Source organism: Phodopus roborovskii, unplaced genomic scaffold (assembly GCF_943737965.1).
Source record: "Phodopus roborovskii unplaced genomic scaffold, PHOROB, whole genome shotgun sequence".
In the NCBI taxonomy this organism is placed as follows: Eukaryota; Metazoa; Chordata; class Mammalia; order Rodentia; family Cricetidae; genus Phodopus; species Phodopus roborovskii.
The window spans coordinates 19,750,726-19,764,618 of NW_026126511.1; the positions used below are offsets into that span (position 1 = coordinate 19,750,726).

Here is a 13,893-nt window from a genome sequence, read left to right on the forward strand (position 1 = left end):
ACATAACTCATGTAACTATTTGGCATGTAATAGTTCATCATGCCCTTGCCACTGACTCCCTCAGTTTAGGTGCAATTTATATTTTGTCGCTATGTAAATTAATATGCTGATAGTATGCATTACCCTTAGCAACTGTTTTATAAATAAAATAATAACAATTAGAGTTTAATCTCATACTAAAAGCTTGCTGGCTGTTCTTTCCTACCCTGACATCTTGATTTATGACTTCTCCGAGGGTTCTCAGGGTAACTGGCTTCTTAAAGTCTCACTAACTGGTCCCGTCTCATCACTCAGTACAAACTTTCCTAAATTACAGTCTGTTTTACATCTTGTGAAATATTTATGTTTTTATAGTGCTTATTTATATGTTTTCTGATTTGTGTCATAGGAACGTTCTTATGAAGACAAAGACTCATTTTGTTAAACCCCAAGTCCTAGTGCCTAGAAACAGTGCTTGGCTCAAAGTGGATGGCTAATAAATGCTGCTGAGAATAAATAAAGTGAACTGTGGAGGAGGGTAGGCACATGCAGATTTGTTTAGTGAAGGACTTACACAGCCGGGCACTTAAGTTCTGTTCCTTAACATTCACGCTTGAGTTACAAAATTGCTGTTTCCTGTCTTCACCCCCCCCCCCACCCAAGTTCTTGACTTCTCACTTCACAAAAGCTTTTCCTCTGGCAACAAGTTATCTTCCCTCTTTCATTTGACTGCTTGTTTCCCCTCCTGCGCCCCAGTTTTCTGTACATGGACAGAGCTGTTTCATGCCTACATGCCCCATCCCTCTAGTTGACTGTCTCACTTTGTCCTTTTAGTTGCCATTTTACGGATACAGCATCTTTATGTTAACAATTTGGTTTCCTCCGTCCCCCATGCCTCACTATTTCTCTTTCATTACTTTCCAAATTTCATTAATTTTCAAATCGCACGATTTCCCTTCTACGCCGTGTATTTTAATATCAGTTTTTTAAAGTCTTATTCTACTGTCCTGTTATTGGTTTCACAAATCTTACGCTTTCTTGAACTTCCCTTAGTTGTGATTATAACTAATTTTGTTTCCCCGAATAAATCTTTTAAAATTTTCTTGTCATCTCTTATAGCTTTTATATTTTCCATGTTATTTCCCTTCATTAAAAAGGACTAATGTGTGAGTCTCTAAATCTAATTCACCAAATAGCAACAAACAAACACACAATCTTTTAGACTTGTCTTTCTCTGACACATCTAGCAGCATCCACTAATGTCTCAGTGGAAGGTAGTTTTAGTTAGGTTTACACTTGTCCCCAGATAGCATGAGGGAATGATTGGGACAGGAACACAGAACACCTCAGCAGTTGTGAAAGGTTCCACTGGACTGTCTGTGTATGCTACACGTGTGAGTGCCACGAGAGACAGCTGGAGTCACAAGCAACTGTGAGGTGTCTGCGGTGGGTGCTGGGAACCAAACTCAGGTCCTCTGGAAGAGCAGCACACTGAGGTGTTTCTCCAGGCCTAGTCACCAAGCACTGAGAGTCTCCTCTATGGCTGGTGAGATGGTTAAGTGGATAAAGGCAATTACCACCACACCTCATGGCTTGATTTCACGTTTGGAGCCACATGGTAAAAGGGAACAGGCCCTGGAGTTCCTGAAGGACATGTGGCTCTGGCAGGCCTTGCTCTTTGCCCCCATTCCCTCTGCCTTGCTGAAAACCATTAGATCACATTCCTAAAGCTAGCCCTCAAGGTCTGTTCCCTTATTTGGCCACTTCCTCCTCCTGAGGCTTAGTCCACAGTCCAGCTATCAAAAGCCCCCTTTGGTTCACCTAATTAACACGCCCAATTAAAATTAGACACCTCATCCCGACACCTTTATAACTCCCCATTTGGCTATGCCACATCTGTCTCGAGGCAGTCCTTTGTCCCTTTGGGGTAAATATCACTCTGCCCCCTTCGCTTGTCTCCTCCTCCCTCATCCTCTAGCCCCTTCACCACTGCATCCTAGCCCACTAACACAGACCTTTCCCTCTCCTCCTCCTAAGAATTACACCTGTAAGGTCCAATTGCAGTTGTGTTTGAGTCAGAAAGCAGCCACTTTTAACTTTTCTTCCCACTTAATAAAGAGACTTCTCTGTGATAACAGGTGTTTGTGTGTGGATTGTGCCTAATTCAGGGTTTGGGAGTGTTATCCTCTGATCTCCAAGTGACACTGTGTATATGTATGTGTGTGGTGGGACATTCACTTTGTCTCCTTCTGTGGCACTGACCACGCCCATTGGGGGTGGAGCCAGGGGTGGAAGTGACCTGTGGAAGGAGGTCTGAGGAGGAGCCTGGGAACGCTCTCTTGCCGGCAGGACTCAGACTGGAGAGCATCCGGTGGAACTTGCTGGTTTTCATCTATTCGGCCTATTTGTTTATCCTAATCTTTATTAAACTGTAATATATGTGTGTGTTCACATGTGGGTCACACATAGAAATAAACTTAGTATTTCCCTTAAATTTTTGTTTTTCTGAGCTGGCTATAAGGGCACACACTTAAGAGTTCCAGCACTCAGGAAGTGTAGCAGGAGGATCGGGAGTTCAAGCTTCTCCTTGGTTGTACATCCAATTCCAGGCCAGTGTGGGTACAGCGATAGACTAAAATCCCAGTGCTGGGGAGATAAATACAGAAGGATCTCGGGAACTCACCAACCAGATAGTCCAACAAATCAGTTAGCTCTACCTGTCTCAAGGTAGAGAAGCTTGCAGTGCAGACAAATCAGAGTTACAAGACAAGGTACCACTGAGTTTTAACAAGGTTGGTAGTATCTCATGGCAGCAAAGCTGTGTACAAGAGCCCAGCAGAAGAAAAGGAGCCAAATGTCATGAACATAAAACAGGGAAGGTAAAGAATCAAATTCCAGAAGAACTTGATAAAGAAGGCTGAAGAGGCAGCAAAGTAGTACAGGCTTCCAGGGTGGGTTCTATGTCAGGACACAGTGATAACAGGTCACTGAGTGACTCAGCAGGCAAAGGCATCCACAGCATGATACCTGGAACCCATACAGAGGATGGAAAGAACCAATTTCAGAGGGTATAAAGAAGATACACATGGAGGAAATTTTGGAAATGGAAAATCTGGGTAAATAAACAGTTAACTACAGGTGCAAGCATAACCAAGAGAATACAAGAGATGGAAGGGAGAATTTCAGGCACTGAGCATATGATAGAGGAAATAAGATTCATTGGTCAAATGAAACAAGAAGGCCAATGAGGTCATAACATAAAATGTTCAAGAAGTCTGGGACACCATGAAAAGAGCAAACCTAAGAATAATAGTGATAGAGGGAGAAGAATACCAACTAAAGGGCACAGGAAAAATATTCAACAAACCATAGAAGAAAACTTTCCCAATCTATACTATTTCATCAACTTCTGCCTAAACTTTCAAAATAAAAAATTTAAGAAAGGAAACAAAATTCCTTGCTCTACATTTAAAATTCAGAGTATCTAAGTCTAAGTGATACTCTTAACTTCATGTTTATCACGATTTCCTCTTCACTGGACCAATAAAAATAACTGGGCAGATAACTGAAGACAAAGCATTCTCTCTTGCCTTTCCTACAAAAACCATTCTAGAACATACGGATTCTGACAAATGATTTGGGGAGTGGACAATGGTACAACCACTGTGAAGCAAGTTTCACAGAATCTTTTTACACTAATATGTTATACCTTAATGATTGGCAATTCCACTCCTGGGTGTCTACCGAAGAGAAACACAGGTGCTCACACATACACATATGCAAACATATGCTCACACACGCATATACACAGAACTTGACTAAGAATGTTCACAGTAGCTTGACTTTGATAGCTGAAACTGAAAACCCCATTTTTCATCAACAGGAGAATACGTTAACAAACAGGTATGTTCAGCCACATAATTAAGGAATGCTTAATATTAAAATGGATAGTACACAAATGCTGATTCAAGGAAACTAGATCCAAGAGAGTAAATAATGTACAATTCCATTGGCATTTTGTCTAGGAAGAACAAGACTGATGACGGTGATAGAAACCAATGCTGTCGTCTCTAGGAGAGTAATAGATAAGATGGACTGAAAGGATATAATATAGGGAACCCTTGGAAGTGACTTAACTGTCCTATATCATGGTTTTGATGCATGTTAACAATTATATAAAATATGCATTTAAATTGTATTACAACTGAAATGAAAATCATAGGTCTATTACACACACACACACACACACACACACACACACACACACACACACACACACACACACACCTCTCACTGGTTTTTTGAGACAGGAGGCAGCCTAGGCTGGCTTCCAACTTTCAGCCATCTGCCTGCCTCAGTGGTGGAATTATAGGCATGCTCTACTATGGCTGGCTTTTTTGTTGTTGTTTTTGAGTGTTTTTTTTTTTTTTTTTTTTTGGTTTGTTTTTGTTTTTCAAAACAGGGTTTCTCTGTATTGCTTTGGAGCCTGTAGACCAGGTTGGCCTCGAACTCAGAGAGATCCGCCTGCCTCTGCCTCCCAAGTGCTGGGATTAAAGGCATGTGCCATCAATGCCTGCCTAAAAAGACTATGGCTGGCTTTAAAGCAAATTTTACTAAGAGGAAAACACAATAGGAACAAGCACTAAGAACTGTAGTGTTTCCATCCCCTTCTTACCTCTCAAAAAGCTGCTCATGCTTTTCTAGAGCATCCTTTTCGGCTGTCACTGCTCGGTTCTTTTCAGCGAGAGCATTATCCCGGGCTTCTCGGAGATTCCTAAAATCCAAACATGCATCTCAGTTACTTTAAATGCTTAAGTGTCTGTCTTTTAAAGATTCGTGAATTTGCTTACAATGCATAGATTTTAAGTACTTTCTAGAGGCTAGTGATGCCAAGTGTACATTGCATGAAGCTGCCTGGTTGGGCAAGTATTCTGACAGTAGGCAGCAATACAGGTGCAAACAATTTCTAAACAGAGCTGGGTTAAATATAATTTCATTACTTTTAATTATTTGTGGAGAATGCCAGTTGGAAACATAACTGTCCCCACAGTTTGAATACTTTCTTCATAGGTTTTTTCCCTTATGGGCTGCAAGGGCAGGCTAAACAGTGTGTATATACTATCTCATTTTATCCTTACTATAATCCAATAAGGTAGTTGTAACCGCTATAAAAAAAAATACTGAGGTTGGGGGTGGTTAATAACACTTTATGAAAAAGATATACGAGCAGAAGTCACAAGAATCAAAGTGAGAACGATGTCTGAGATACTGGCAAAGGAACAGCGGACATATTGGGCCCTAGGATCTTAGTTGTGCAAGAAAGCAAGTTAACACAGAGAGGCGGATGAATTAGGAGGACAAGGGAGAAAGGACAGAGGGCCAAAAGAATGTCACATCAATTAAGTGCAAGTTATGTATACAGTAGACTAGAGATTGCTACTGGAGAACAGTATTTTGGGGACAGCATGGACTGCTCCCACCCAAGTACTAACACGGTCTGCCCCTGCCCTGCTTCTGAGATCAGAAGAGATGGGAAGAATTAGTCAAAGGTGGTTATGGCCTTAGACAAAAAGGGCATTTTCTGTGGCAGAATTTTAGCTTGTCATTAGTCAGGGTGTCTCCATTAGGATGGCTGGATGGAGTAAAGCTGCTAAGATGATAGAATACATTCAAGTATGGCTCAAGTATGAGCCCGCAAGCTTACATAAGCCACCCACTTATGACAGCAGGTATCAAAACGGTTAAAAGGTTCCCCTTAGTGATAGCTGCAGAGATTACTCCAGTGTAAGAAGGAAACAACAGTGAGTACTTAGGAGATGACACAGCCAGGCATGAGCTTCTTACATTCAATTCTCTTTGTGTCTTAATACAGGTGAAACCTGGGGTCAAGAAAAATACCAACTAAGCTTCTTCCAGATTGTCACTTAATGTGAAAAACCGTTCTATCTCCTTAAATAGAGTTATAATATAGAGAAAAACAGAGGGCAGAACACAAATGATTTGCTCACATAACATCTACAAACCCCTATGATGCATCTTCAGTACACTGAAGTATAGAGAGATTGTATAAATGGCCTTGGGACACAGTCTGAAAAGGATCAAAGTTTACATCCAGTTAATATTTACTCTGAAGCCTGTGCTTCTCATATCACATCACAGACTTTCTCATAAAGAGCAGGGCTGGATACTAGAATTTGGTTTCTTTATTGTTAATAGGTATCAGTAGTAAGCAAGGAAAATTCAGATGCGTTGAATCCATCTACGACCATACTCAGTGAAGCCTTTCTACACAGTGACTGACTAACAACTTCAAAATTAAAACATGCTAATCACTACAGAGTTGATTCATCAGCCAAAGTTTATGAGCCACAAATAAAATAGTTGTAAAAATAGTGAATGTCATTCTTGTCAAGAAACCATTTTTGCATGTTATTTTCTATGTAGCTACTACAAAATTATTTTTGATGCCATCATGATTGCAATGACCTTAAAGACTATTCTATTATTAAACTATTCTATTATAAAACATGAAAAATAAATTTTAGAGAACACGATTCTGAGTATGTTGAACATTTATATATTTTCATTCTAAAATGCCCTACAAATTTTAGCCAGTAAATCACAAATTAGTTCCAATTTTCCTTTCTAAAAATGGCCTCATTATTTTCAAATGTGATTAAATGGTGAAATTCCAAATAGGTCACATTAAATACAAATGCTTGGTTGGTAGACGGAGAAGCCTTAGTCCCTAACTATACACTTCCTTTCTAGTCACAATGAGTATTAGAAATACAGCCAAGTCACAGAGAATCAAATAAAAAGAGGTCTTACTAGAGAATAATAGTAAAGTTTGCCATAGACAGTCTGGAACATTTGATAAGGCCTAAGCAAAATCCCAAGGCCACAAGAAGAGGTAGCTATGAGGGTCGGTCTAGAGGTTTTATGGCTGGCCCTACTTCCTATTCATTCTGCTTCCTGAATGCAGATACTCGTGATCAGCAGGCCTCTGCTCTTGCTGCCATGCTGTGGTGCTTTGAATTAGAACGGCCACCATGGGCTCATATATGTGAATACTTGGTCTTCTGAGGTGTGACCTTATTGGAAGGGGTATGTCACTGGGGGCGGGTTTTGAGGTTTTAGAAGCTTCACATACTCCCAGTTAATTGTCTCTGCCTCCTACTTGCAGATCAAGATATAACTTCTCAGCTTCTATACTCCAGTACCATGCCTGCTGCTTTGCTCCTTGCCATGGTGGCCATGGACTCTAATCCTCAGAAACTAAACCCCAAGAAAGTTCTTTCATCTATCAGTTGCCTTGGTCATGGTATCTTATCACAGTCATTGAAAAGTAACTACAGTGTATGTCTTCTGCCTCCTGCTATGTTGCCTGACCATGACAAAAATGATCCCTTTGAACTGTAAGCCAAAATGCATCTTCCCTTAAATTGCTTCTTGTCAGGTATTTGGCCATAATGAAGAAGTAACTAAAACAGTAACTTGTCACAATAACTCTACCAATCATAGGTTGTATCAATTCCATCTTACAAACATATTTCAAGACTGAAATACAAAGACTCAATTCAAGGTGACATCATAAGGTACACTGTGGAGCCTGAGTGTCAATCTATTTATTGTCCATCACCTCCTAGGCCCTGAATCATACCATACTGCCTTTTTCAGGGTTCTTCTTTCACAGGCATCTCGATACTCCAGCAATATGAGACTTGTATCATATGCCTATACCACTGTGCAAACATGTCAGAATTATCCTTAAAAGGACTGTGAACATATGTATTTGTTTCTATCGTCCACAATGTACGTGCTCTTTTAAAATTAGACTGGTTTGACAAAATACCAGCTGCACTGCATCCCTGATACAGATGAAACAGTAACTTCCACAAAATTAATAAATAATCCATTTCTAAATGGTAAATACATTTGAAGATGTAATAAATATAATTATAGGACAAATAGCAGGAATTCAAATGTTCCTCAAAAGAGAAACTTGAAAAACTAACAGAGGCTACCTATGGCATGTATAAACCAATGGGGTTGAGATTTTAAAAATCCAAACTGAATGTAATAAAATAAGTAACACTGAAATATGCCAGGAGCAGCCCAACTGGCTGATCTCCAGGAGTTTGGTTCCTGAACACCCTCTACTGGCTACACTCCACCAAACCCAGCCTGAGGATACCCAAACCCAAGAATGCTAAATGTAAAACCTTGAATATAAAATGGCATACATTTTGCACATGACTTACAACAGGTGCTCCTTGTATATTTTCTAGTATTCAGAAGGCCCAATACAATGTAACAACATGAAGGTTGTACTGTACACTTTAGAAATTATGTCAAGGAAAAGACTCTACACCTATACTACAAGCACAACCCGTTTCAAGGTATTTTTGATCTGCAGTTGGTTGAATCAGTAGAGAGCCACAGATAAGACTGAAGATTAATTATCCTCAAAAAAAAATTGTATAAAAAACCACTTTTATATACTTTTCACTACCAAAGCGTTCTTTATGATTCTTTCACATTGTTGCCTACCTACTTCTGTCCTAGGTAGATAGATAAAATTTCCTCTGCTTCATGTTTGTGTTGTAAGGTACATTTAAAGGGATGGAGAAAGGGAAAAAAAATATATAAGACAGTAGGCATCCCAGAACTTCTACTACAGTAACTACTACAGTGCATAATATATTTATCTTGGATTACTTTTTCATAGCAAAAGAGGACACTGTAATAATTAGTACAGAGAATCTAACATAATTTTTAGGAGATTTTCATTGAGTATTATGACTTATTTTTTATGTTTTATCCAAGCAACTTCTGGTTTATGTTTAAGTTTTCTGGGTGGTGGTGGTGCATGCCTTTAATCCCAGCACTTGGGAAGCAGAGGCAGGGGAATCTCTGAGTTCAAAGCCAGCCTTGTCTACAAAGAGTTCCAGGTAGCCATAACTGTTATAAAGAGCAATCCTGTCTTGGAGGAAAAAGACAAACAAAAAGCCAGAAAACAAAAAAGCCCAAAACAAAAATATCAAAATACACCAAAATTTAAGTTCCTAATGATTTATCTATACACTATAAGGGTCTAATATAACAAAATAGGCATATTAGACATGTACTGCAATTGTTGTAAACCAGCTAGTAAGTCCCTGTTACTCTCTAATCATTCAGGTAAAATTTTATTCTTCTCAAGAACTCTGATACTTTTGATGACTGGTAGTTTTGTCAGCTTAAAGCAGCAGCCAAGGCTCCAACTGTTAATAAGCAGATTTCAGAAACACGGTATTTTGAGGTTGCTACTGTTTATCGTCTTAACATTAATCAATAACGTTTTAATGAGCTACTAATCCAATTCTGACAGAGCACATAACTGTAACTATAAGTTCAAAATTAAGGTGCTTTTTATTGTGCTAAAGATCTGTCAGTTGTATAAATGTTATTATTTCAGCCAAATCGTTTCTAATATGAGTATGCTGCTAATGTGCTTAATATTTATGTTTTCACAAACTCAAAGGATTCTTGTAAGTTCCAGGGAACCGAATTGGACCCACTTACACAGGTCAGATTCACTCCAACTTTACTCAACCTTTCCCTGGTCCCAGGACTCCCTTCCCTCACCTAGGGAACCCCTCCCCATCTTGTAATTCTTCCCTCAAGTACCAGGACCTAAGAAGAAGAAAACTTGTTTTCTAAATTTAAGCTTGTCCTCTGCTCTGCCAGGTCTCAAAAAGATGCCAGAGTTCCATCCTGTCAGGATTTCGATAAACAGCCAGCTCCCAGGACGTGGCAGCACCCCAGCTTTCTCATTCCCCCAAAGAGGATCAAGGCCCCCAAGTCAGCAGGAAGCAGTCTTGAGAACATCCTTATTCACTAACCTGCCACGCCCAACCCCCACCTTTTTAATAATAATAAGAGGTGGGAATGCTGGAAACCAGCAGCCTGTTGACCCCGCCCCCTGAGGATGGGCGGGATGCTCATGGCCATGTCAACACTAAGTCACGTGTTACCTGGCTGTGTAGGGGGCTCAGTTATGCTTGCCCAAGTTCCCTTTTGAAGCAAGTGGGCCAAGCGTGCCCCTCTCTTGCCCTTCCCTTTCTCCCTCTCTCTCTCTGGCTTTCTCTTCCCCTCTTTCGCTCCTTTTCTCCCTCTCTCTCCTGCTTTCGGTTGGCCACCAGCTACTCCTCCTTTCTCTCCCCTCTACCAATAAACTCCACATGGGCACTGAGTCTCATGTTTGTGTTTCATAGGGGGTAACTAAAACAAAAGAAAAACAGCAATGTCATTTGTATAGTAAACAATTTAATACTGCAAGTATATCCAAAAGTTTTTCACAACTGAAGCTTAAAGAACACAACACAAAATGTGCAAACAAACTGAATGGAATATATTGTCTCATTCTTAGAAGGTAAAATTCTCACTATCAACAGGCTGGATCTAAATTTATATCTGAATATGGTACAAAAAAATGTTAGGAAAATTGGAAGTCTTTAGGCTAGGATTGGCCTATAACTTACAATCCTGCCTCAGCTTCTTGAGTTTTGTTTGGTATTGGAGGAATTTTGTACCTAGCAGGAATTCTTATTTAATAAAATTGCTTTTTCTGTTTTTGTTTTAGAGACAGAGCTTCTCTGTGTAACAGTTCTGGCTATCTGGGAACTCACTTTGTAGGCCAGGCCCACCTCAAATTCAGAATCCTCCTGCCTCTGCTTCCAGAATGCGGGGATTAAAGGTGTGCACCACCACTGCCTGGCTTAATCAGTTTTCTTAAGAAAAACTAAGTATTTTAGGAGAAAAGTTTTGAGACCACTGTTGACTAAAAATGCTATAATCTCCTATTCTTCTACTATAACTAGTTCTTCCCAAAAGTAATGTTCAGATTTAATTACTACTGAACAGTAGGAGCGAGAGATGAGCAGTCTGAGGGGAAGCCTCTCTGAGCGGAACTGACGCTGTCACAGCAGGTAAGTCTGCCTGTCTCTTGTCCTCTCACATGTGCTCTGGCCTTCTGCCAAGTGAGCACGGAGGAAACAGGCCCTTGCCAAATGCTAGCACCTTGACATTGAACTTCCTAGCTTCCAGAGCAATGAGATTATAGGTTCCTGTTCATTACAAATGATCTAGTCTCCAGTATTCTCTTATAGTAGTTAAAATAGGCTAGGTGAGTCAGGACTCAACATGGGCATGTTTCATTTCTGGCTGTGAATATGAACTCAAAGTAGATAACTATCCAATCCACATCAAATTAAACACACATACAAGAGAAGTCCATATGCACGAGACATTTGCCAAACAAAATACTCAGTTATAATACATAAAGATGCTGAGGTTTAAAAAGAAGCAGCAGTTATATCAAAATGAAACTGAATAAACAGGGTGTATGATCAGCTGAGTAACTCCTGTAGTATTCTCTAGGCTCAGGCCTGATCAGTTAGAAAACTCTGTGCAGGCTTTATTTTAACAACCTGGCCTCATCCTGCTTTTCCCCAGACAATACCCCCAACCCAAACGGAACCATGTACAAAACATGTATATGTAAACTCTTGCACAATGGGAATTCACTTGCAGCATATGTGGGACAGCCTACACACCCAAAGTATGTAAGTATTAATGATGCAAAGATCTACCCAGAGGAAGTATCCAGAGAATTACAGGGTAATAACAAGAGAGCTGTGACAAAGGCCATCTACAGCTACTTCACAAGATACCAAGTTACCTGTAAAACCACCTACCTTCAGAAAAGTCTAGCGAAAAATCCAAAAAATAAGAAAGCAAGGACGACGATTTAAATATTTTCCTAAGGAATTTAAAATTGGCAGATTATCTGGTAAGATACAACCAAAGAGGTTTATTAACTACAGCATTAGTGAGGACCCTCATTTTGAAAATGTGTGGAATGGAACCTCTCTGTCTGTAAGCTAGCTTCAAGTTCATCTACTGGGATGGATTAAATCGATTCAACTGACCCCTATAAGTAAATCCAATTTCAAGATTCAAAGTTGTTTAATATCACGAATATTCTACGGAAATTTCCCATTCATCACAAGGCTTCTTGAGTACTTTTGGGAGACAGTACATTGTGATCAAGATAGCACTGACGGGGAAGGAAATAAAATTACCAAAGCAACACAGCACTAATGGCTACACTTAAAAGCATTTTTCAATCTCCTTTGTGCAACACTCTGCACTCCCTTTCAAACAACTGAAGCTGTTGAACTTCTAGACTCTGTGCAGCAGGAAGAGCCTAATAAAGGCTTCTAACAAATTCATACCCCGTACCACAACAGTTCTCTTCTGTGCTTATGAGAGAGAGCATCCTACATTAAAGGTAGTTCTGTGTTCTGGACAAATTCAGTCATGTCACGTTATTCCCCCTTTACTACCTCTCAGAACTGCTAAGGGAACCAGTAAGTCAGCCATGTGTAGACCCTCTACATTTTACATGGTGGACTTGAAGGTAGTAATTCCATGCTATCAACCAGTCTTTATGTAATAAACATTCTATTCAGATTGTCATCATATAAGTAAAATGATTTTATTACAAAGACAAATGGCATATAATAACTTACTTTTCCCATGCTCTATCTAATTCAGACCTCATGGGCCACTTTCAGAAGCATTACTATTAGCTCATTTTATATAAGTGGAAACTAAACTCAGGGATATGGAAGTGACTTCCTCACCCTGCTAGCAAGTGTTGTAAGTGTTAGGGACAGGGTTTAAGCTTAGTCTCTTTGTTAAAATCTCTACTCTTGTTTATGAAATACTGTGTTTTCCTTTTAAAGAAAGGGCTTGGATACAGAAGCTCTGGCTGGCCTGGAAACTGTGATGCTCCTGCCTCAACCTCTTGAGTACTGGTGCTGCAGGTTAAGCACTTCGCTTTGAATAAAATGTCTGATTTCTAAACACTTAAGAGAGACCAGACCTTAAACTTTCATAGACCCACTAAGTTATTAATATAATAATTCTCAACACCAACCTCAATTCCCTCTTTCCACCCCCGTCTAAGTATTTTTCTACTCTTAGCTTCTAAAAGTGTTTATTAGAGAAAGGTAAGGTAACTATAAATACACAAGTATACTTGATACATACATTTCAAGTCATAATGTTAATAGCATACTGATAAAATATACAGGACAACATTATGTATCTAACTTCAAAGGGTAACTCACATAGATTCAAAACAAGATAAGTATGTAAACATTTTCTGAATTTTGTTTACATGGAATATTAAAACCATTTTTTACCCATTCAAAGTTGTAATATTTCAAAAAAACTTACTATTTATTTTATCTTGTGAAGAACCAAAGGGGAAAGATGCTATAACCACATTTCAGTTTTGCCAATAGTGAAAGATTCAGTCACATAAATACAGGGGCAGATGACTGTGAAGTGAAAAATACAAGCAAGCTTGTACAAGGGCTATGAAGTGTTCCTCTGCTGGCATAGGATTGGGCTGCAGTGTGGCGCCATCTGGTGGCAACTGTCTATCATAGTGTTACTATCTATGGATCAAACTGAAGTCCTGGGGTTGAATGGAGCATCTAGGTCCAATCCCATCAATTTTTTGGTTCCCATCAATTTTCTGGTTAGGTGTTATGAGGGTTAGTTTTGTCAACTCGACAAAGCCTAGTCCCTTGGCAAGAGTCTCCAGGAGATGCTGTCTACATGGTTGGCAGTGTGGGGGATTGTCCTGATTGCCTTCATTGATGTGGGAAGCCCAGAAATGGCTGCTGCCTATTTTCCTACACACCTTTGCCATCCTACCTATATGACTTCAGAGAGGGAGTCAACACATCTAAACTTATGCTATGACAGGATGTATTTTAAACAATTCTCTTTGTTCTTGTTTTTTTTTTTTTTTTTTTTTTTTTTTTAAGGTGGACACCTGAAAAATCAGGAAAC

General features: G+C 39.6%; 1 protein-coding gene across 1 annotated transcript in view; it reads right to left on the reverse strand.

The window, feature by feature from the left end:
* The window catches only part of Pibf1 (progesterone immunomodulatory binding factor 1), a 140,507-nt gene that overhangs the window by 87,853 nt on the left and 38,761 nt on the right, over positions 1–13,893 (reverse strand). The window contains exon 10 of the mRNA XM_051195294.1: positions 4,655–4,753. Coding sequence (XP_051051251.1) covers positions 4,655–4,753 — 99 coding nt within the window. The remainder of the gene's footprint in view (positions 1–4,654; positions 4,754–13,893) is intronic.